At 49.7% G+C, this 24,172-nt stretch overlaps 2 protein-coding genes across 8 annotated transcripts in view; one reads left to right on the top strand and one right to left on the bottom strand.

Moving 5' to 3' along the window:
- The window catches only part of KCTD20 (potassium channel tetramerization domain containing 20), a 29,916-nt gene extending 14,000 nt beyond the window's left edge, over nt 1-15,916 (bottom strand). Inside the window, exon 1 of one of the 5 annotated variants that reach the window (XM_057404726.1) lies at nt 15,913-15,916. Coding sequence is in view for 3 of the 5 variants with exons in the window: in XM_057404696.1 (XP_057260679.1) it covers nt 14,767-14,882 (116 nt within the window). In the remaining 2 variants the exon portion in view is untranslated. Of the gene's footprint in view, nt 1-3,329; nt 3,463-9,195; nt 9,358-14,766; nt 15,091-15,912 lie in introns of those variants that run through there. The other 4 variants (XM_057404696.1, XM_057404704.1, XM_057404721.1 and 1 more) reach the window with 4 other exon arrangements.
- A 574-nt stretch (nt 15,917-16,490) lies between these two features.
- ETV7 (ETS variant transcription factor 7) lies at nt 16,491-23,757 on the top strand. 3 transcript variants are annotated; one of them, XM_057404925.1, is made up of 8 exons: nt 16,491-16,629; nt 19,085-19,202; nt 19,924-20,088; nt 20,357-20,464; nt 21,290-21,481; nt 22,082-22,224; nt 22,572-22,672; nt 23,092-23,757. In XM_057404925.1, exons 1-8 carry the CDS (start codon nt 16,624-16,626, stop codon nt 23,207-23,209), a joined length of 951 nt encoding a protein of 316 aa, XP_057260908.1. In that variant the 5' UTR covers nt 16,491-16,623; the 3' UTR covers nt 23,210-23,757. The 3 variants fall into 3 exon arrangements, with proteins under 3 accessions (XP_057260908.1, XP_057260918.1, XP_057260927.1); XM_057404935.1 differs by having other exon boundaries at nt 23,078-23,234; XM_057404944.1 differs by lacking the exon at nt 19,924-20,088.
- The last annotated feature ends 415 nt before the right edge of the window (nt 23,758-24,172 follow it).

Genomic DNA, 24,172 nt, shown 5'->3' on the forward strand with positions numbered 1-24,172 from the left:
TCCCTGTGAGGGTGCTGAGGCGCTGGCACAGGGTGCCCAGAGAAGCTGTGGCTGCCCCATCCCTGGCAGTGTTCAAGGGCAGGTTGGACACAGGGGCTTGGAGCAAGCTGCTCTAGTGGAAGGGGTCCCTGCCCGTGGCAGGGGCTGGAGCTGGAGGAGCTTTAAGGCCCCTTCAACCCAAACCAGCCTGGGATTCTACAAATTCCACAGAAAACAGCAGGATCATTCCCACACCTTGGGAGACCCTGAAGATTATAAAAAATAAATGGGGAAATTATGGAAACAGCCCAGAAGGCACTGGATAGACCCTGCTGTGCTGCACTTACGATAGGTTTGACATAGCCTCCCATCGCACCCTCTGCTTTGGTCACCTCTGCATTCCCAGAGGGAAAACAGCCCCATTAGGAAACTGGAAAAGACAAAATAAGCATAAAAGCTGCCTACTAAAACACATTTTCACTATAAATCGTATAAAACTCCAAGTTTAAAACACAAGAAGCTGCCTTTCCCTTTACAAGTTGCTTGGAGCAAACACAAGCTGCACTTGTCAGTACTGCAGCTTACAGCCGAGGAAGGGCACCTGCAAGGCACTGACACATCCAGCTTTTAATTCCGGCTCCCTGCTTTTGACCAAATTCCACAGTCTTCAAACATCTCAGGATTCCAAGGGTCTCATTCATTAGCAGGTGCTTGATTTGGTTTTTTTTCAAGCATTTTTCTAGTTGTCAAGTACAAATGTACCACATCCTCCCTTACTCATCTCTGTAAGCCTTGGCTTGGAGCTCAGTGTGCATTCTCTCCTGGGCAGCGAAGGGCCACGTGTGACACCTCACATGAGCAGGGAAGCTGGTGTCACAAGCCTGCCCCAGGCACATGCAGCTTCTGCCACAAGGGTCTGAGACCAGGCACTGCCCCATGCAGCCACATCCTGCTTCAAGCTACACCAGAGGAGGTTGAGATGGAGCTGAGGAACAATTCCTGCCCCAGAGGGTGCTCAGGCATTGGAACAGGCTGCCCAGGGCAGGGCTGCAGTCACCGTCCCTGCAAGTGTTCACACAGCGTGGAGACGAGGCCTCAGTGCCATGGGTTAGGGGTGGCCTGGGCAGTGCTGGGAATGGTTGGAGTGGATGAGCTGAAAGGGCTTTTCCGAGCTGGTTGATTCTGTGATCAGACAAGAGATGCTGAAGGCAACATGAGACCTGGCAGGTCTGAGGCTAGCCACGCACCTCCACATCTGCCTGTGTGTGCCACAGGAGAATACCTCAGAGGTGCCATCACCCAGATTGCATCAGGTACAAGATCCACCCAGAGCCTTTAACATGCTTTTCTCATACCTACAAATGATCATTCCATTTTCTGAACATGAACATAAACAGCCAACAAGAGTAATTTATAGACTGAACTGGCACAGGCATATTAGAACAGGCTCTTCCCTTGTTCTATCAATATAAGGAAGACTGATTTTCCATTTGGCTTCAAATCACAGCTGGAAAATAACATCCAGCAGGCCTGATGCAATGCAGGACAGCCTGTGGAGCCTGGCAAGAGACAGCAAGGAGGCTGACGAAATGCTCAAGCGTTTGCTCCTATCCTGTGCATAGAGCTTCACTGTAAGCAGGGTTTACAGACCTGCTTGTTGACTTGAGCCTTAAAAATCCCTATTCCTCAAACTCAATTCAAACCTACCGTGTTTGGTTTGTATGGCTCAGCACTGCCCATCCCCACCCTGACGTAAGACTCACAGCTCTGCAGCCCTCATGTAACTGCCTGGGCCTGGCTCAGATGCTGAAAGCTCCCACACGTCACTGCCTCACACTCACAGCATCACTTCCTTTGCCAGCCTGTAATCACCAAGACTAATACATGGCAAAAAATCATTGAGATTTATTAACTTGAAGAAACTTATTACAGGATTATCCAAAGCAGGAGGGTTACACTGTGGCCACCTCATCAACTGGAATCAGTGATGACCACCTAATAATGTGCATCCTACCACTGAATGTCTCAGAGGGGAACAAAATCTCTGAGTAAGGCAAGAGGTTAAAGCTTTGCTGGGGCTATTTTCCTCCATGTAAGACTCAAGGCACTAATGTTAAAGAGCACAATCAAGCTACATCTAAAGGCTATTTCCACTATTCACACTATGGGGTTAAAGACAGTCATCTGAAAAATTATAGTTCTTACACCTGATCCTCATAAAGAGCTGTTTAACACTAAAGTAACAGCAGCTTTGCTGGTGCTGCCTGATTAAATTCAGTCAGCAATTTAAATAAAGCCTGGAGAAGAGAAGGCTCCTGAAGGGGAGACCTTAGAGCAGCTCCAGTGCCTAAAGGGACTGCAGGAAAGCTGGAGAGGGGCTTGGGACAAGGGCCTGTAGGGACAGGCCAAGGGGAATGGCTTTAACCTGCCCGAGGGGAGACTGAGCTGAGCTCTTAGGCAGAAGCTCTTCCCTGTGAGGGTGCTGAGGCGCTGGCACAGGGTGCCCAGAGAAGCTGTGGCTGCCCCATCCCTGGCAGTGTTCAAGGCCAGCTTGGCCACAGGGGCTTGGAGCAAGCTGCTCTAGTGGAAGGTGTCCCTGCCTGTGGCAGGGGTTGGAGCTGGAGGAACTTTAAGGTCCCTTCCAACCTAAACCAGTCTGTGACTCTATACCCATATAGAACACCTGGCTCCTTCCTAGGCAGAAGGATGGATGCAAATCTGATCAGGGTAGGGGGAAAACTGCCAAAAGATGAGCTGTTTCAAATACAAGCAAATTATTCTTCTCTAGAGACAGCAAAAATAAATGCCCCCCTTAAACCCATAGAATTCTGAGCTAAATAAAGTGTTAAACCAGGTGACACCCATGAGTTACACTTTGTCTTCACCAGCCTTAGATTAAGCTACAAATACTTACACCTAAATGCCTGCACCACAAGCAACAGCAGCAGACAACAGGGCTGTGCCCTGTGTCCTCTTTCCATTTCCTGCAAAACTACTTAAAAACCCTTTCAGAAGAACAATAAATGTTTCAAAGTTTAAAAGCAAGACCCACTTTAGCTCTTTAGAGATAAAAAGGCTATTTTCTTTCTCAACTTTTCTTCTTAAGCAGTTAAATTCACTTGGGTTTCAAAGCCACACCATTCCAACTCCTACAGCCACGCACTAAATGCAACTTCCCAATTCTAAGCTATACAAAAAAGGAAAACAGTGTTTCTGAGAAAGCTTCAAGTCTGATTTACCTGCACCTATCCAAACTTCTGGACAAGAAATAATCACTCCCATTTCCTACTGTAACCCTGAAGCAAACCCTGTGCAAACAGCCCCTCTCAAACAGCACAGCTCTTACTTACTGGCGGCTCATACGTCCTCTGTGCTACAAGCACCGGCAGCCCCAAACCCGCCTGCAGGAGAGGGAAGCACCAAGTCACAGCAGAGCAGCCCGGTTTGAACTGTTGGTGCCCGATGGTCACTCCCCCAGTGCCTAATTCATGTACATGTTTCAGCTTAAAAGTCTCCACTCTCCCCCCCCCCCCCCCGCGCTGATTCATGACCTGTTTGAATATACAAACCTGAAATAGCTTTATTTTAAGCCTCTTGTTTTCCAGCAAAAGTCCCCTCAAAATCTCTCTTTCTCCACAGATTCCTGATTCAGCCTCTTTTGGACAGAGCCTTGGAGCAAGCTGCTCGAGTGGAAGGTGTCCCTGCCCGTGCCAGGGGGCTGGAACTGGGTGATCTGAAGGTCCTTTCCACGCCAAACCACTCTGTGATTCTCTGAAGTATGTGGCAGACAAGGCACAGTGTTATCAAACCCTTGATGCTCTATGGTCCAAGACACCCACCCACAGCACACCCCTCACACAGGCAGAAAGGAATGAACTCCCAGGATTTCTAGTATGCACATAGCCATGTGCATGTGGATTCCCAAATTCAGAGATCCCAGATGTGGGCCCAATGAAATTTTCAGTAACTGAGGATAAAATGAGTTACTTTGACATGCCAGTGCCTGTGTGATGCATTGCTACTGAGCCCAGTAAGAAGGACCACATTTGCTCCATTGTTCTTATACATCACACCTGAGATGTGACCAGTTCCAAGTAATAGATCAATCTACTCTGCTGTTCTTAATGCTTTCCCCCTAAAATGTATATGGCTTGCTTAAACACAATTTCATGGACCAGGACTAAATATATCCCAGATCATCAATAATATAGAATTAATGCAAAGAGAACCTGAATAAGTAGGAAATTATTTTCATCCTGACTCAAACCTGTGGTAAAGCATCTGTGCGTGTGTGCTGGCAAGTTATGCTGAACAACGCAAAGCACCTGAACAGCTTAATGAAAGATGCCTTAAGAGGTATCTTACTTCAAACCAAACCAAACCAAACAATGCAACTATCATGTTATGTTGGATATCACATCATTAATATACAAACTCGTGTTTGCACCATACATACGTACCACGTATTGCAAGCACTACCTGTGGCTTGGGAACAAGCTTTTAATTCCTTAATGCCCAATTATCTGGTGTGTCTGGATACAATAAAGAGGTTGGGGGGGATGTAAAGGAAGAGCAACAGCCTCTAATCACTGAGGCACATTGTCCCACACAGGGGGAGGCAGGCTGCCACCATTCAGGACGATGCAAAGCTCCCCAGAGCACACAGTGCTCAAGCTGAAGGCAGCACACACGGTAGAGCATGAACCCCCAAAACAAGCAAGGAGCAGAGAGCAGGGGACAAAGGAACACTTCAGCTCACACTTAAGGGGCTCAACACCAGACATCCCTCCTGTCTGCTTCACCACAGTGGTCTCAGGACAGGCAGTTTCCCAAGGCCAGTCCCTGGAGCCATTTCTGCCACCACCACCTGCAATTTTGGCCTGCAACACAGCATCCCAGCACCTACACCCAGACCGCAGCACCATAAAGGCTCGATAAACCATTCTGTTTGCTTTCAGCACAAAAACCGTCCAGTGTGGATACTCTTGAGATGAGGATCAGTGTATTAATCAGTGTATTTTGTAAGTACACAAGAGTTTTAATACAAGTGGATTATTTTACAGCAGAATATCAGTAGAGAGAAACATTCAGATCAAAGCAAAATTCCTCTTCTCCCTGAGCTTTTCATCTCCTACACATCACCAGTTGGTGTTTCAGCCATAGCAGAAAGCACTTACTTGCTTTGACTCTTATTTTAGAAAGGCCATGAGCAGCTTCAAACTCCACCTTCCTCCTCTGGAAGGGATCCCGGTAAGAAACTGCTCCCTCATTCCCAACTCCAACTGCCATTCATTTTTAACCAATTGCATAGCTTTCCACTCTGCTGCCAACAATAGATTTTTGAAAGTTGAATGTGGTCACAGTAGCTGCTCACCAGAGAGATTTCAGAATAACAGTTACACAACGTCACAAAACCAGCTGCAAACTGCTTAATGACATGCAATTACATTTGAAAGTAAATATTCCAGTTTTGAAAAGGCATCTGTGCTATGGTCAGGAGGAGCTCAGTGCTCACTGAGGTACTTCAATAATCACAGACTGGTTGGGGTTGAAGGCAGCTTAAAGCTCCTCCAGCTCCAACCCCTGCCACGGGCAGGGACACCTTCCATAGAGCAGCTTGCTCCAAGCCCCTGTGTCCAACCTGGCCTTGAACACTACCAGGGATGGGGCAGCCACAGCTTCTCTGGGCACCCTGTGCCAGCGCCTCAGCACCCTCACAGGGAAGAGCTTCTTCCTGTTTCAGTTTGAACCCATCACCCCTTGTCCTATCACTGCAGTCCCTGATGAAGAGTCCCTCTCCAGCATCCTTGTAGCCCCCTCCAGGCACTGGAAGCTGCTCTGAGATCTCTATGCAGCCTCTTCTCCCCAGGCTGAACAAGCCCAGCTCTCTCAGCCTGTCTCCATACGGGAGCTGCTCCAGGCTCTGGTCAGCCTTGTGGCTTCCTCTGGCCTTGCTCCAACAGCTCTATGTCCTTCTTACGCTGGGCACACCAGAACTGCACACAGTGCTGCAAGTGGGGCCCCATGAGAAAGTAAGCTCTGATTTCCCCTGACACCTCTGCCCTGGGGCTCTGCTTCCACTGATGACAGGTCTGGCCGCAGTTTGTGTCCCGTGTGGAAGAGTAGAACCAGGCTTGGTAACACTCAGGTGTCATAACCCAGCACAGGAGATCTTTACCTCACTTTGGTAGGAGACAGGCTGGCACCAGATCTCTGCTGGGGGATTATCTGACATCCCCATTGCTGTATCTCACCACAAGGCAGCAGGGTGAGGTGCTGGAAGCTGGGTCAGATAAAGCCACCAGAGCTACAGCTTAGCTACCCAGGTGAAGGGCTGAGATGAGCTGCGGCACCAGCAAAGTAAAGCTGATCCACACCGGCTGCAGAATCAGCTGCACTGCTCCAAGTTAAGTTGTTTAATTCACATTAAGATCCAGACAACAACAAAAAGCAAAGCAAACATAAGCCTACCTTTTAGAGTGCAGCCTCATGAGTAAACTCTGCAAGTAACACTGAAGCAACCCAAACGCCACATAAACACAAGCATTTTATTGAGCACACTGCAGCTCTTCAGGAAAACACACCTTGATTTATTTTTAGGGAGGCAAAAGCAGGGGCTAAAATGTCCCCTTGGTGAGGCCACCCACTGGCACTCTCAGTTTGTGTCAGCACAGAACCTGAGACCTTATTTTCAAGAACTGAAAACCACGTTGCTCAAGGTTTCAAAATAACTCAGGTTTAGGATGGTACCTTGGCAAGAGTTAAAGTTCCTCCTGAGCTGTTTATACGTGTGGGTAAACAGTTCACATGCCAAGCACAGCTCTAACACTTTCTAAGTATATTTCATAACATTCTTTCTTCTGTGACTAATACTTCTTCCACAACAACATATCTGGCTGCGTCACGTTTCTGCTGAATGAGGCAGGAACCAGAGCCATATTTTATGGAAGTTTAAAGAAAGGGAAAATACGACTTAAAAATACAACATAGAAAAAGCAGAGGTGATTATGCCAACACATGCACCAAGGTGTTTGTGAAGGGGTAAGGTGCCCATTTGGGCACTGAGTAAGGTGGCTCTTAAAAGGAGTTCTAAGATGCAAATGTACTCCAGATCAGTCCACTGCAGCTCATTTTTAACTTCATGAGCAATTCTGGCCAAAACTGCAGCTGCTTTCATGGTTATCTCAAAGACAACAAACAAAAGAAAGGCCAGGATTTGTTACAATTGATTTATTTCAAGGGAATTGTCCTCAAAGGCTGTCCTTGGGAGGAATATCCAGCTGTTCTGCTGAATAATCCAAGAGATTCACAAAGAAATTAACATATGCCAGTAGTGGAGCTTATCCATGCGTTTAATAAATCCTTAACAAGAAGTGGAGTCTTACCGCAGGGCCTAAAAGGGTCTATTAATGTACAAAGCAGCTCTCTCTAAGCCCAGGATTTCAATTCAATCCTGATCAGATGTGACCAAAGCTTGACATTTTAGAGCTCTAGCCATAGACTGCATGAAACAAGTTTGCTGTTGTCAGTCTGGCTGCCAACTAAAGACACTTCCAAGAAACCACCAGCACCAAGTGAACCTCTTGGTGGCAAACCTGGACCAGAACTCACATGGGCAGAAGCCTCAGCATACTCAATACCAGTGGGGGATGCTGCTTCCAGCCCCATCTGTGGACCATGGCCGGGGCAGCACAAGGGTGCTGGTGTGTCCATGTCAGGGCTCACCACTGTCAGTCTCTGGCCTCAGCTCACAGCAGTTCTGTTTTGAGTTGACAGTCTCCTAACTAAAGACAGCACTAAATGTCAGCAAGACACAGGGTGAGAGACTGAAAAAGAGCCTATTTTGTGCATTAATAATAGTTTCATCTTTCAGAAATGCAGCAATTCTACTGTACCAGTGGTGAAATGGCATTTCCCATAGCTGTTCACACCACCTTTAAAACGGTCTTGGAATGACTTAACAGCACAAAGTAAAGACACAAGATACCCCAGCCATGGCATATTAACTAGTTTCCTCAAAACAATTTAGATTCAAAAACAGCTTTTAAAAGGAGAGGCTCATCCCATGATCTTGGCAAAGAACATGCTGTTATAGGGACATCTGACGAACAGGGTACGATTTAAATATAGCACAGCCTGAGTGCAGAGAGGTCTCCACACCAGTAAACAGAAATCCAGCTTCTCCTGGCTTAGCCAACACTAGAGAACAGACAGAATTAGACTGGTTTCACTTTAATACCTTACACAGCATATTCACCTGAAACCCAGCTGTTTATCACAGCTCCTCAAGCCTGACAGCAAACCTGCATGTGAACACAGCTCCTCATTATCAAGTATCTTCATTTAGGTCTTTCTGAAAGACACAGCATCCAGCCCTGCAAGGGGACTGCACCTCCAGCAGCTGGGAGCAGTGACACTACTGACCTGAGTCACAGCAGCCTTCACACTGCTCTGCACGTATGATGACAACAGCCTCACCCATACATTTGAAAACAGACATACTGCTGCAGGGACAGGGGCAGCCCCAAGCTCAGGAATCCCAGAATCTCAGACTGGTTTGGGTTGGAAGGGACCTTAAAGCTCCTCCAGAGGCAGGGACCCCTTCCATAGAACAGCTTGCTCCAAGCCCCTGTGTCCAACCTGGCCTTGAACACTGCCAGGGATGGGGCAGCCACAGCTTCTCTGGGCACCCTGTGCCAGCGCCTCAGCACCCTCACAGGGAAGAGCTTCTGCCTAAGAGCTCAGCTCAGTCTCCCCTCTGGCAGGTTAAAGCCATTCCAACTTGGCCTGGCCCTACAGGCCCTTGTCCCAAGCCCCTCTCCAGGTTTCCTGCAGCCCCTTCAGGCACTGGAGCTGCTCTCAGGTCTCCCCTTCAGGAGCCTTCTCTTCTCCAGGCTGACCCAGCCCAGCTCTCTCAGCCTGGCTCCAGAGCAGAGCTGCTCCAGCCCTCGCAGCATCTTTGTCAGGAAACGGGGAAAGCTCCTGTTCCACCTGCAGCTCACACGTGCCCAGGGAAGACTCACGATAAGTATCTTCTCCATTAGTACAGCATTCAAATCAACGGCTTTTGATCACACTCAGAAAGAAGGGTTTAAATTGCTGTGCAGCGTAATCCACAGATAAGCAGAATAAAGGGTAAAAGCTGAAACCTGTCTAGTCTAAAACATTACACAGGGTAAGAACGTATCTCATAAAAACTATGCATATGAACAAAACCTTCAGGTTTTGAGGTGCTTTATACTAAAGCTGAAGTGTTTGAATCTCCCTGAATCATCTGATCTGGAGATCCCTGAAGGACATTAGAATTCTTCATATCCGCAACTTGGACTGCCTGAAAGGAAAAACAACAAAGTAGATCCTATAGAAAACAGCTCATAGAGGAAAAACAACATTGTGCACATATATTTGAGATATTCCATAGATTTAACAAATCAAATTGTAACAGCAAATTGCACTTTTTGACATTTAAATAAGCAATATTACTTTTCTATTCCTGAACAAAGTTACAAGAAATTAAGCAACTTTTGAAACCTCTGAGGATTCCATACCCAGCACATGCAGTAAAGTCTTCTTCTAATTCCCCTATTTGTATAAAGGGCCTTTGCTATCATAAACTTCCACCTTCTGAGCCTGTATCAGTCAGTCACCCCTGACCAAGTGTTGTCTCCAAACACAACAGACTACAGGGAGGCTGTGAGTGCTGTCACAACTTTTATGTCAATGGATTATGAAGCTCATTCAGAACTCCCAACTGCAGCAGCAGATAACACTCCAGGCAGACGTCACCTTCTCTGTGGCTACAGATTGTGCAATGCCATGTTTAATCCACTCACCCAGAGGAAGAAGACATGAGCTACTTTTCACGTCAGTTAAGGCTTCCTTGTTCTGTTTTTCTCTGGTATGTGTTGCAGTTATGTGGAATTGGCAGATGGCATTAACTGCACATGAACAGAGACCTGTAAAATCAACCCTATCCATCAGGGACTACAGTGACAGGACAAGGGGTGATGGGTTCAAACTGAAAAAGGGGAAGTTCAGATTGGATAAAAAGAACTTTTTCCTGTGAGGGTGCTGAGGCGCTGGCACAGGGTGCCCAGAGAAGCTGTGGCTTTCTCACCCCGGGCAGTCCACAAGGCCAGGCTGGACACAGGGGCTTGGTTGGAGCAAGCTGTTCTAGTGGTAGTTGTCCCTGCCTGTGGCAGGGGGTGGAACTGGATGAGCTTTAAGCTCCCTTCAACACAAACCAGTCTGGGATTCTGTGACTCGGCTGATTTCCAGTCCTACCAGAAACTCTGTTGCTGCTACCGCTACAACACAGTGGCTGTAAAGAGTTTCTCTCTTCCTGCCTTTTCCTACTCACCTCCATTATGGACATTTCACTGTGTTTTCTCCAAGTTACCAGAACACCTCAGGTGAGAACTGCTGTCCTTCAAGTTATAAACCAGACAGCACTTAGTGAAAAACATGTCAATGATTATTAAACTATGAAAATTGCTGAAGCTGGGGTATGTGCTTAATCACAAGTTAACAGGATATCCTCCAGAGTTAACAGGACATCCTCCAGCATCATGTGGACTCACAGACTGGTATCAGGCAGCATGATGCCCATGGCGGGGAGGTAGAACTGGATGATCTTAAAGTACTTTCCAACCCAAAATATTCTGTGATTCTATGATCAGCTGTAGTCCCAGCAAAGTGAGCTATGGGGCTGGACTCCAAGAGACCCAGGATGCTTCCTAGATCCAGAACTGTATTTATTGAGGAAATCATCTTTTATTAAGCATGGCCTCATTCCTTTTGCTTTCCTCATCTGTTTTTCAAAACCACGTTGCTGAAACTTCACACTTAAGCAGCATTACCTGCCAGCAGCAATCAATGATGATTATAGCCCATGTCTTACTGCTGTCACAGAGCTGGCTGCCAGGGGACTTGCATGTTCTCACACTGCTCATGTGACGAGTATCAGGCACAAGGTTCAGTTCTGTTGTTCTCTGGCTGCCAACCTCCGCTTCCTTCTGAGAACTCTCTGATTCAATACACTAAACTACTACAGCCCAAAACATGGGGCAGGGATGTAGCACTATTTCATGAGAGGCAGTGGGTAGCTGCATTCAATTCCCAGTTCTTGCAAAACACACTTTAGACACTGAAAGCATGACTAAGAAATTTTAACCGTAGAATGGTTTGAGTTGGAAAGGACCTTAAGCTCATCCAGTTCCAACCCCCTGTCACAGGCAGGAACGCCTCAGCCTTAGACCATGTCACCCAAGGCTCTGTCCAGCCTGGCCCTGAACACTGCCAGGGATGGGGCAGCCACAGCTTCTCTGGGCACCCTGTGCCAGTGCCTCAGCACCCCCACAGGCAAGAACTTCCTTATATCTAACCTGAACTTGTTTCAATTTGAACCCATCACCCCTTGTCCTATTGCTACAGTCCCTGATGAAGGTCCCTCTCCAACAGCCTTGCAGCCCCCTTCAGGCACTGGAAGCTGCTCTGAGGTCTCCATGCAGCTTCTCTTCTCTGGGCTTATTTGTCCACAAATTACAGAAGCAAATCTGACACACAAAAAGCTGTGCTCTCATTTCTCTATAAAGACAGAGATTTAATCTCCTTTACCCCATTTTTTTTTTTCTTCTTTTGGCTCTTCCAGTATTGGATCCCAGGCAGTTTTTATCATCACAGTAAATTGTGACTAGTTCTCCAGTCACTGACAGTGGGATTCATATGACCTGCTCCAATTTATAGGTCACTAGGGTGTTATATTTGTCTGCTCAGCAGCAAAACTGATGCCATGACTGAACATTCCCAAACTCCGGAGCAATCAGTGGATTAACACCACTTTTAATAGCTGGACATAACACATTTGGGGTTCTTCTGAATGCAAAAGCCAGGGGAGAAACAATCCCAATCATTGCAGATGGAGTTACTGAACATTGAACTGCAGTAACTATAGCCCAGGTTCAATGATGCTTCTAAGACTAACAGCCATTAATTTTAGTTCCCAATTTCAGACTTGTGCTCATGAAACAAATGCCCTTCAAAAGTCCTCTGACAAAGGGAGCCACAAAACCAGCCAGGCCAGCACACAGCCTCTGCTCAGGTCAGGGGACACATCACAACTGCAAATTAGACCTGCAACAAGAGACAGGAGGAGAAATAGCCATGAAAGCTGATGAAATGAGACTTGGGGAAGGCAAGTCCCAGGACTTCAGTTACACTGTCTGTAATTGTTTCTCCTCAAGCACACCCATGTGAAGGCTCACTTGCGTCTGTGGTTCTACATTACACCCAGCCTAGTTCCATCACCAGTCTGCTGTAGGGGAATCCCAGTCACCAGTTCCATGAGTCCAAACACTATCCTGGTAAAAAATAATCCCCCTGCTACTTCTAGACCTGAGACTACAGGGCATATTCCTCACCTCTGCACTCCTATTGTAATCCCATTCCCTGGAAAGCTGCATATCCTTCAACCCACTGCCCCTTGGCCTCTCCTTCTGTCATGCACAGACACATCCAGAGCTCTATCTTAGCTGTGAGCTGCCTGAGCCTCCCTGGGGAGCACTTTCTATTTACTTTCTACTAAGCAATTAATTAAAAACTCAGGAGATCCTTTAGGCAGCTGCAGTGGCCTTTATCAGCATTTTTCCTGTCAAGAACGAGCTCCTTACCCACTGACTCCTCTGGGATCTCTCTGCAGAGTGCAGCAGTTCCAGAGCACATTCCCAAGTGTCAGGGAGAGTCACTCTGCATTTGTCAGACAGTATTTTACTTTCTAGTAGGAGGAAATGTCTGACACTGGCATTGGCAGGAACATGTAACCAAGAGCCTGCCCAGGTACATGCTGTTGCAGGCAGCTCTTCTCTCAGTGCTCTGGCTGCTGAATCAGCCTCCCAGCACAAAATCACTGTCATAACCGCACTGCAATGTGTGATGCAATTATTAATACAGAACCTCATCCGCCTACTCCTTGGCCAATATTCCTTTATGGTCACAGTTTCTGGCAAAAGGGGACAAAGGTGGTGGTAACTGCTATACAGTATGAAGTCTGACAGTAAAGTCATTAAAAAGGGTGAGGTAATAATAATAACAACAACAGCAATAATAATAACAACAACAACAGCAATAATAATAAATCTTTCTTTACACCCAAATTTTCTACTTTGGACTTTTCAGGTATTTAAAGTGGAGTTAAAAGCACTACTTTATACAATATTATACCCTCATTCATTTGACTACCCTGCTACACCGTGAACTAAACACTTGGCTGCCTGTCATGGGCACATGGAATGAGTTCAAGATGAGGTCGAGTGACAAACACATCCCAGCATGCCCCAAACTTTGCTGAAAGCATCAACTAATAAACCCAGATGTGATTCTTACTTCTCATGGCCTGTACAGACAGACTGAATCACCACATAAAAACCAGGCTTACAATAGCCTGACCAGAAGACTTAAAGCAGGTGGTTATGAAACCTCCTGGATGCTGAGAAGGCTGAACATTGAAATGTGAAGGCACCTCAAAAAGACTGAAGGAAGATTGGATTTGTGATCAAATCAGCTGAAGTAAGAGGGTTTATCACTTCTGATGGTTAAAAATACTTTGGGGAAGGAAACAAAGATTACTGCTATGTATAACTCAGGTAAGGCCATGTCTGCAGCACAGGAAAATAAAGTGTAACACCGAGTTATTTTATACTGGACACATCCAACAAACCTGGTCACATCCATGTGGATCTCAGACAATACATCTCTGTTAGCACAATTAGGTCCAGCAACGAGGCTTCCTACTTCTGAGGCTCTGGAAGTACTACCTTACCTTCCACTCAAGGAACTGTCACAAAACCTTCCCAGAAAAAAAGGCAACCCCAATAAACCCCCAAACCCCAATCACTTTCTCTACCTCTAGGTACATGCAATCTATATCAAACAGCTCAAATGTCTTTGCTATAACTTGTTTCTGGCCCCTGTTGACAAGTACAAAAATAACCAGTTTAGTCCTTTCCACTACAACTGCTCCCAGGTAGACACCTGCAGCTTGACTGGAAGTGCCCCCAAAATTATGTGATAAACTCCTACCAGAAGGATCACTCCTTTTAAGCCCAATTCAAACAGAAAACTCACCTCGCCCCCCCGCCCAGTCCTAGCAGCAAAAGACAGTACTGAAAGAGATCAAAAAGGATCTTACGTGCTGCAAATAACTCATTTTGAAACAAACACCAATTTAGTCAACCCAGCGCACACCTTTCTCCATGAGAGCACAACTTTAACCTGTCCTTAAAAGCTTAGGTTTGGACACAGTTTTCTGCACATGCATCACTTAGGATTAGTCTAGACAAACTGCTCCATTTCTACCATAAGATCAGACCACAGAAGAGCCTCTAACATGGATGTTATTATAGAAAATAAAGACAATTGTGACAACATGAACAATTCTTGTACAGGCTGCTTTGCAAAAGAGCATTTTTTTTAAAGTGACAGAAGTACAAAGAGGTTATAAACAGCATCAAGTCTATTTTACTAAAGGGTTACTGTTACCCTAAATAAAATCACTTCATTGTAACAAAGGCACGTGTAAATCCAGCGGGAAGAATAACTAACAGCTCTCACAAGCAGCTTTGCCTACAGACTAAGCCACAGTTTTTGAACCCAATAATTCACTCTTCTGATGCTTACATCACTGAAAGTGCTTCGGTGAACTGAGGGCAGAAGTATTTATAACCCTTAAATCCAGGTGACTGTCAGCAGTGCAGTGTCACAGTGCCAGCGCCGGGGTAAACTAGGACACACCTCAAAAGGGAGAGCTGAGCCTCTCTGTTGATCGATCCCCCAGACACAACCTCCTTCCAATTCACAGGTTGCGAGTCCAACGCCAGCAGGAAGAAGCGTGACTTTGGGGTGAGCATTAGGCAGGCACAGGGAACACAGGTGAATTTTCTGCCTTAAAGCCATAACTGACTGCAACAACAGGGTTTGTGCTTGCAGCAAAGACATTCAAAACATTCTCCCTGCAGAGGTGTGTTCTGAGCCTCTCAGGTTTATATCCAAGACTTGGCATTAGCATTACCCCTTCCTTGAAGGGCCTAAGGTCATTGAGAAAACAACACAGAGAATCCAACAGCAGGATCAGAGACAGGGAAAGGCACCACACAAAAGGGTGCCAGGCTGAGGTCTCACCTACTGCACCCATATAGGGAAAAACCCCTCAGTATGCTCCCTTTCAAACCACAGCAGGGCCAGATAGGAAGGAGGAAAGGGAAGGTGTAGATTCAAACCTAAAAACGTACAGCCTCCAACCTCAGACCACGCACAGGAGGGCAGTGTGACCAACCAGCACCCTGAGAGGAGGATGCTTCCTGCTCTGGAGGTGGTGATCACAAGTAGCAGCCTCACCAAGGAGCACTGGGTAAAGTCAAGCCCCCGAGGCCTCTTACACAGCCCAGCAGAAAGGTCCAGGCCCCTGGCAGGCAGTGCAGGAGGGGCCCCAAAGGCCCCCCTCCAAGTAAACACGGGGCAGGTGGAAGCGCCCCCTCAGTGCACACTAAGACCCCACACGCACACCCCACGGAAGGGCAGATCTCCCTCCACCTCCCCCCAGCCCCACAGGCCCCTGCAGAGCCCAAACAGAACAGCGGAGTCACTGCGAACCCCACAGACACCCCCTCAGCGCCCGCAGAGGAGGGGGAAGACCCCCTCGATCTCCAGAGGCCTGCTCCGAGCCGTGAAGGGCCTCAGGCCCCGCGGACACAGCGCACGACCGGCGGCCCCAGGCCCGTCAGTCACCCTCAAAGCACTGAGAGGGCCCGGGAAGGCCTCTAAAGCCTCTCCCCGACTCACAGAGCCAGAAAGGGCCCCACGATGCCTCAAGACCCCCAGAAAGCCGGGCAAGCCCCCTCAGACCCCGCCGCCCCTCACCCGCCCTCAGGCCTCACTCACCGCGTCCCCGGCCGAGGCCGCTCCCTCCGCCTGCCGCGGCCTGCATCCCATGGGGCCCCCGGTCCGGTCCCGGCCTGCATCCCATGGGGCTCCCGGTCCCGGCCTGCATCCCATGGGGCCCCCGGTCCCGTCCCGGTCTGCATCCCATGGGGCCCCCGGTCCCGCCCGGTCTGCATCCCATGGGGCACCCGGTCCCGTCCCGATCTGCATCCCATGGGGCACCCGGTCCCGTCCCGGTCTGCATCCCATGGGGCACCCGGTCCCGTCCCGGTCTGCATCCCATGGGGCACCCGGTCCCGTCCCGGTCTGCATCCCATGGGGCACCCGGTCCCGCCCGGCCCGCTCCCGGTGCGGACGAAGGATGGCACCGGCCATTCGAGCCTCCCGGGAGCGCTCCCTCCTTTGCCGCTGGATGGGACCCCGGGAGAACCGGGCCCGCCGGTGCTGGCAGCGGACGGCGCCCAAATGCCCCGGTCGGAAGTGGCGGCGGCTGTGGTGAAGGAGACGCAGGGCCGCAGCACCGGGAGTGAGGCGGGGGGAATCCCCGGGCGCTGGCCCCGCCGCGCTCCTGCCTCCCGCCGCTGCGGCTCGTTTCGATTTCGTTTCCCGGAAGGATCGCGCTGAAGTCTCAGCGGCCGCAGGCACGGGACCCGTTCGCGCCGGACACCGGGGGGTACCGCGGTGGGCACCGGCCGGCCGCCGCCACCGGGGATGCAGGTAAGAGCTGCCCCTCCCGCTCCCTCCATCCCCGGTTTGCCACCCTCAGTAGGGGCTGGAAGTTGAGGCTGGGGATGCGGGGTGACCCCATCCTCCTCCAAATGGCCTCAGGGAGCCCGGAGCAGCAGGGGGACTCCATAGCCCCCATTTGGGATCAAGCAGAAAGCGGCTCTCACCGGGGGGGTCGTTTTCATCCCCTTTTCCTTGCTTTTGCCCCTCAAACCTTTCCAAGGACAGCACTTCCTCACGAAGCAAGGAAATGCTGCCATGTGGAAGCAGCAAAGCAGGAAAAAAAGCAAGAGCAGGAAACTGGTGTAAAGTGATAAAAATCAATATCAAGTACTAACAACTCAGAAGGAATCTCTTATGCCCTAGAAATCTTTAGGAGCAGGAAAAATACCAAACACTTGTTCTGTTTTTATTGTAAGCCTTATTGTGAGGGAGGCACACAGGTGGGAGAAAACTAAAGTATCTTTTATTAGAGAAGTTTTAGGCAAAATACTCCACTAATTTCTTTCACTTTGATTTTTCCCTGTAGCTTATTGCTCAGAATTAATCTGAAAGGTCTCTTCTGTTCTTGTTCAAAGTTTAAACTGGATTTTCACTGGTTTCCTGTGTCACAGAGCTGCTTGTGCTTTGCTAAACCTCTGAGCCAGGCAGCAATCACTCACCTGCTAGCAGGGAGTTGAGTCACACTCATCCTCCTGCTGAAGAAAACCCCTTGCCCATCACCAAACTCCCACATTCCTCCTGCTGGAAGGATCACAGGGAACCACAAAATGAAGCAGGCTGGGAAAGCCCTTTCAGCTCATCAAGTCCAACCATTCCCAGCACTGCCAAGGCCACCCCTAACCCATGGCACTGAGGCCTCATCTCCACGCTGTGTGAACACTTGCGGGGACGGTGACTGCAGCCCTGCCCTGGGCAGCCTGTTCCAATGTCTGAGCACCCTCTGGGGCAGGAATTGTTCCTCAGCTCCATCTAAACCTGCCCTGGGGCAGCTTGAGGCCGTTTCCTCTTGTCCCATCCCTTGTTCCTTGGGAGCAGAGCCCAGCCCCTCCTGGCTCCATCCTCCTCTCAGGCACTTGTAGGCAGCCATCAGGTCCCCCCTGAGCCTTCTCTTCTCCAGCCTGAACCCCCAGGTCCCTCAGCCCTTCCCCATCACCCCTGTGCTCCAGGCCCTGCACCAGCTCCGCTGCCCTTCTCTGGCCCCGCTCCAGCACCTCAATGTCTTTCCTGTAGTGAGGGGCCCAGAGCTGAACACAGGATTTGAGGTGCGGCCTCCCCAGTGCCCAGTGCAGGGGTTGGTGAAGTGTTTTCCCCAGAAGATGAAGCTCTTAGCCCGTGTGCTTCTCATTCTGGGGACACCAGCTCTGCATTTAAAATACATCCGGCACCTTCTGCTCTCCCATTGCATATTGTGATGTTCTTCAGCCTGATTTTCACAGGGCCTCAGCTCCTCTGACCCCTCTATGCACTGAGGAGCGCTGGCTGCTCTGACCACCTCCAAACATCCACCTGAGCAGGTATTGGAGCTTCAGGAAATACTATTTGTAGGCAAAACTGTTAATTTTCCAGAGAATGACACTGAGAAATTGCTGGGATTCACATTAAGAGACTTTTGAGAGAAATCATTATCTGCTTGGCTGGCAGCAATATTTCAGGATCTAGATGGGGCTGAAAGGATGAGAGCTCCCTCCTGGCTCACGTGCTCCGGGTGAGATCTGGAGGCAGAGATGCTGATGATGGGGCTGCTTCTCCTCCCAGCACAGACCATCTTCCCCAGTCAGTGATGCTGGAGGGGCTCTCTAACCAAGAGGAAGGAGTAATTCTTGAGGTTCTGGGATTTCATGGCATGTGAGCAAGGTGAGCAGACATCTCCCTAAACCACGCGATGGCTATTCCTGCTTATGCCCAAATGATCCCTGCAGAAAAAGTTAGAGATCTCTTCATGCAGTGTTATTAAGACAAACATCTAAGCACTATTACCAGTTTTACATTATTTTAATGACTCTAAAGACTTGAAGGGCTCTCCTTAACTGTAAGGCATCCAAGAAGCATCTGAGGGTGCTCCAGGAAACAGGAACCAGCACAGGCACCTGGCTCTGCCAGGCTTGGCTCCATCTTTTACTTCCCTGCAGCCATGGAGCCCTGGGGATGGATAACCCACATCCAGAGCCTGGATGAGGGCAGGTACTAAAGGAAAGGTGATAAAGAGCTGGGGAAAAAGTGGGGGATCTCTGGTTACTCACGGTCTCTTGGGCAACCGGAGATTCATCCTGGGGCTGACAAAGGACCTACCTAGAGCCAGTGTGGAAGAGCAGCACACAGCACATCATGCTGCTGTGAGAAACCAGATTGGAGCAGTATTTACTGTGGTGGAGCCATATCCAAAGCAAAGGCAGGACCAGAGCTGGGAATTCCCCCTACTGATGTGTTTGATCTCTTTTCCCAGGGTCAAGCAGCCATCAGCTCCCCCAGCTCTGCTGTCACAGCTTCGATACCAGCCCTATCCCAGGCCAGGCACCCACCCAGCAGCGAGGGGGAGATCTTCACGCTTCCAGGCGGGCTGAGTGAGTCGATGTTGAGCCAGTCCACGCTGCTTAAAACCCCAGACGTTCCCACAGGGTGGAATATTGTGGGTACAGCCGTGGTGTCCCACCCAGAGCCCACTCCCTGTGGTCAAGGGGCACAAGATGCACCAGTCATCAGGGTTCATTTTCTCTCTTTGGGGTGCTTTTGACTTGAGTTCTTAATCTAAAGGGAGAGTTTGGTGATAGAAAGAACCAGTGTCCCGCCTTGCCCCCTCCCCGAGCAGTTTTGGAGGGCAACTAAGATGATTAAGGGAGTGGAGCATCTCCCTTATGAGGAAAGACTGAGGGAGCTGGGTCTCTATGGTTTGGAGAAGAGGAGACTGAGGGGTGACCTTATAATTGTCTATAAATATATAAAGGGGGAGTGTCACGAGGATGGAGCCAGGCTCTACTCAGTGGCAAACAATGATAGGACAAGGGGTAATGGGTACAAACTGGAACACAAGAGGTTCCACTTAAACTTGAGAAGAAACTTCTTCTCAGGAGGGTGACGGAACACTGGAACAGGCTGCCCAGGGAGGTTGTGGAGTCTCCTTCCCTGGAGACATTCAAAACCCGCCTGGACACATTCCTGTGTAACATTACCTAGGTGTTCCTATTCCGGCAGGGGGATTGGACTAGATGATCTTTCGAGGTCCCTTCCAATCTCTAGCATACTGTGTGGAGACTGAGTTGTTTCAGAGGATGCCCCTGGTTTCAGGAATCCAGCCCTCCCTGTGGAGCAAGGAGGACGTGATCCACTGGCTAAGATGGGCTGAGACAGAGTTCTCCCTTCGGCCAGCTGACGACAGCAAGTTTGAAATGAACGGCAAAGCCCTGTGCATCCTCACCAAGGATGACTTCAGATATCGAGCTCCGAGCTCAGGTTAGACTCAGTGCAAGGGTGTTTGTGAGGCCCATCCAAGTACAGCACAAGCTGTGATATGCTGAGAGGGGTTGGATGGGTCCCAGCAGGCTTTAGCTCTGGCCAGTTGGGTGCTGGAGACCAGGACAGCCCTCTGCCTTTAGTCTGTCTGGACTCTAAATGCTTTGGGATGGGAACAACCTCTTTGTGGCACAGAAATCTAAGCAACAACATCAACTGAGAGAGGCTGCAACACCAAGTCATCTGAGCAGACTTCCCTTCCCTGCAGGTGATGTGCTGTATGAAATACTTCAGTACATTAAGACTCAACGCAGAGTTCTGGTGTGCAGCCCTTTGCTGAACTCACCCTTCAGAGAAGCCAGGAGCACAGAGAAAGGTATGATGGAGGATGGCAGCTGTCCGTCAAGCAGAACTTGTCCTCAGCTACAGTAGGTTGCATGCATCTGGGGTCTGAAGTTCAAGCAGCTGAACCCATCCCATCCTATTTGAGGGTAGCAGGACAGTCCTGGAGGTGGCAGCCAGGTCCAACAGAGTCCAGGTCATTAGGAAAGCTTTTAGTGATGGAGCAGGTCTGATCAGATCAGGTCTAGGTGGGTCCATGGTGGCCAGGTAGGGCTGTAGCTACATTAGGAAGTCTGTCTATGGACTGAGGTCTGGATCAGAGAGGGTTGCTAACCAGGCAGAGGCACAGCCCTGGCTAGAAACCAGTCCTCCTGCAGCATAGCTGGGAAATGAATGGGGATCCAGGGCTGAGCTTAAATAGAGCTTCTGGGCCAGTGGGGAGAGGCCCAGGTGAGGCTGGTCAGGGCCAGTGAGGCTTATGTGTGCCCATAAGGGAAGTGGCTTTGCGCTGGGGTGGCTCTGGGAGTGTTTTCCTCGGTTCTTTTGTCAGTTCAGTTGTAGGATGATGAGCATCTTAAGCCTCCACAACAATTTATAGTACAAGAGTCTGTATTCTGGTGCATTAACCTGTTCCAGCTTTTCTGTATCTGTTCCTCACCCTCCTTGGCATCTCCTGTAATCCCCCTGGACCTCCTGCTGCTCTTGCCTTGGGAAAATCCCAGGGTTTCCTTAGCATCCCTGTCCTCTGTCTGGGCTGATAACCAGCCTGGGCTGTCCCTTCTCACCGATTTTGGAGCTTTGGAAGATCTCCTGGGACCTGCTGTAATGCACCACAGGGTTGCTTTGGCTTTATTTCCAGGGATGGGCTGCAGTGCTGAGGCTGCTCCAATGGCTGTTTCCTCCTGCCTGGGTTGTGCAGAACAGCCCACGTCCTGCAGCCATGCAGGGCCCCTGAACCTCTCCTATCACAGCTCGGAGGGCAGCTGCACGGCAGATGCCATCTGCTCTTTTCCTACAGCCCTGTCAGCCCCAGTGGATGGGAGAATTGCAGGTAAATATGAATTTATAGCCTGATTCCTGGGGGCAATGAGCTTGTGCTTTGTCCTGTCTGCCCATCTGTCTCACCTCGGTCTGTTCCATGCCGCAGCTTCTTCACCTGAAAAACTGCAGTTCCTGTTAGTGTTTTGAGATCATGGAATCCCAGTCTGGTTTGGGTTGAAGGGACCTTAAAGCTCCTCCAGTTCCACCCCCTGCCACAGGCAGGGACCCCTTCCATAGAGCAGCTTGCTCCAAGCCCCTGTGTCCAGCCTGGCCTTGAACACTGCCAGGGATGGGGCAGCCACAGCTTCTCTGGGCACCCTGTGCCAGCGCCTCAGCACCCTCACAGGGAAGAGCTTCTGCCTAAGAGCTCATCTCAGTCTCCCCTTGGGCAGGTTAAAGCCATTCCCCATAGCCTGTCCCTACAGGCCCTTGTCCAAAGCCCCTCTCCAGGTTTCCTGTAGGCAAATAATCCATCGTGAAAAGTGCTGTGCATGAGCTCTGGGCTCTTTTCTTTATTACCATTGCTAGCACGTGCAGTTCTCTTGCTGACTGACCCTCACTGGAGCCTTAGTGGGAGCTCTGTGCCTATTTATTCTCCCCCAACACTCAGACTGCAGGTTGCTGTGGGATTATGTGTACCAGCTCCTCTCCGACAGCCGCTATGAGCCTTACATCAAGTGGGAAGATAAGGAAGCCAAGATCTTCCGGGTTGTGAACCCAAACGGGCTTGCCCAGCTCTGGGGCAACCACAAGGTAAATGCAGTTGGGAACCAATCTGTCATTCCTGGCCTTCTGCATGTTGCTTTCAGGACCTGTTCTCCAGAGCTGATGGGACAGGGATTGGGAAGGGTGAGACAGTGGGTGCAGGGCTGGTGAGGGATGCCAACCTCCTGGTGATTAAGGAGGGAGGCTTTCTTATCCCCTAGGAAGCAAACTGTAATGGATATGGGCCCAGGAGCAAGGCTGGGTTAGGGACCCACATTGCAGCTTGCAGTGCCCAAGAACCACCTCAGATGTCCCACGTATGGCCCTGCTGCAGACAGACCCAAGCCACATGTCAGTGCTTTTATACAGACCTCCCAGTTCTTTTCTCCTTCCAGAACCGGATGAACATGACCTATGAGAAGATGTCACGAGCGCTCAGACATTACTACAAACTCAACATCATCAAAAAGGAGCCAGGGCAGAAGCTGTTATTCAGGTGAGCTGGAGCAGACCAGGGGTGCCTGGGGCACTGCAGATGGGGCATGGGAAGGTGATGGGCTCCAGATGTTGGCAGCTGCTTCATCCAGCAAGATCCCCAGTGACACCAGGTCTGAAGTTCACCTCCAGATAGAGGAAGGGGTGAAAATAAGCCAGGAGCCTCTTGGTTTCAGTGCTGGCTGCTTCCCTGGGACTGGTTTGGAGTTAAAATGCCAGCTCTGGACTGCTGAGTGCTGAGCTTTGTCTTCCAGGCTTGGTGCATCCTGGGTGCAAAGCAAGAGCTGGGATGCTTAGCAAAGCCAAGGATGGCAGATACCCTCTGGGGAGCTCCAGATGATGAGGGCAAGAGCTCCAGGATTTACAGCCTGGTTTGGGGCTGGGACATGCTCTTAAAGCCATTCAGCAAATGTATTACAGGTTTTTGAAGACTCCTGGGGAGATCATCCATGAGAAATCCAGCAAGGTGGAGCAGCTGGAGCAGGAAAGCGAGGACCAGGAAGACTTGAAAGAAGACCCACTGGAGGTTTCACCATAGGAAGTCATTGATGGTGGCACATGCAGTGCATCACAGACTTGTTCTCTGCTGGGGCATGCTGATGCCTCTGGCATCTCCTGGACACGAGGCCACAGAGCTGCTCCTGCATCTCAAAACCCACCCTGAGCCAAAGCAGTGACATCTCTGGGGCTTCATTAGCAAAACACACCCAGAAGCTGTCCCTCAGCCCCAAGATGCAGGAGAACACGGGCTCGTCTCCTGCTCGCTTCTTTTCTGTCCTTTGGGGCGGGAGCATGAGATTTTTGCTGTGTAAATTCAGTTGCCTGTCATTAAGGTTCAAACTTGCTGCTAAAGCCCATTCTTGCAGCTGAGTAAAGAGCACTGGAGCACGTGCTTGGGGTTGAGCATCTACCCCAGTGCTTTTGCAGCGAGTGGTGGCCCGGAGCCTGACCACACTGGTCTGGATCTGAGCCACTTCCCAGTTTGAGAATGGACTTCCACTGCAGAGACTGCAGTCCCACTGTCCCGTGGGCTTGCTCCTGTGGTTAAGGGTGGGATCGTGCTGAGCCATCTGCCTGGATCAGCCCTGGCTGCATGGATGCCCTAAGCTGGGTCTCGTTTTAACTCCTTTCCCTCTTTATTGCTGTTTGTAATCAGCTGTGTAAGTAATGTGAAGAGAAACGCAGCCAGTAAGGAACATTACTCATGGTCAGAAACGTGGTTATTTGCTTGGAGTTGGAAGCAGGAATTCCAGCCACCCCCTGGTACTGTCAGTGCCCTGCGAGGAACAACTGTGTGTGTGAAATCCAAAACCAGCCACTCATATTTTCACGTGGCTTTTCCTTGAGCAAATAAACCTGGGGCTGTTTAAGGTTGAAAATCCCACTTCCTGCTGGTTGAAGGCTTGAAACTGGGGAAATCCAAGCCATCCTCATTGAAAACCAGCACCTTTGGGCACCCAGATCTTGTCCCCAAGCTTGGCAGCCCTAAACCAGAGTGCAG

The sequence above is a fragment of the Pezoporus wallicus genome, unplaced genomic scaffold (genome assembly GCF_028554395.1).
Source record: "Pezoporus wallicus isolate ANWC-B61680 ecotype Strahan unplaced genomic scaffold, APGP_CSIRO_Pwel_v1 contig_5863, whole genome shotgun sequence".
In the NCBI taxonomy this organism is placed as follows: domain Eukaryota; kingdom Metazoa; phylum Chordata; class Aves; order Psittaciformes; family Psittacidae; genus Pezoporus; species Pezoporus wallicus.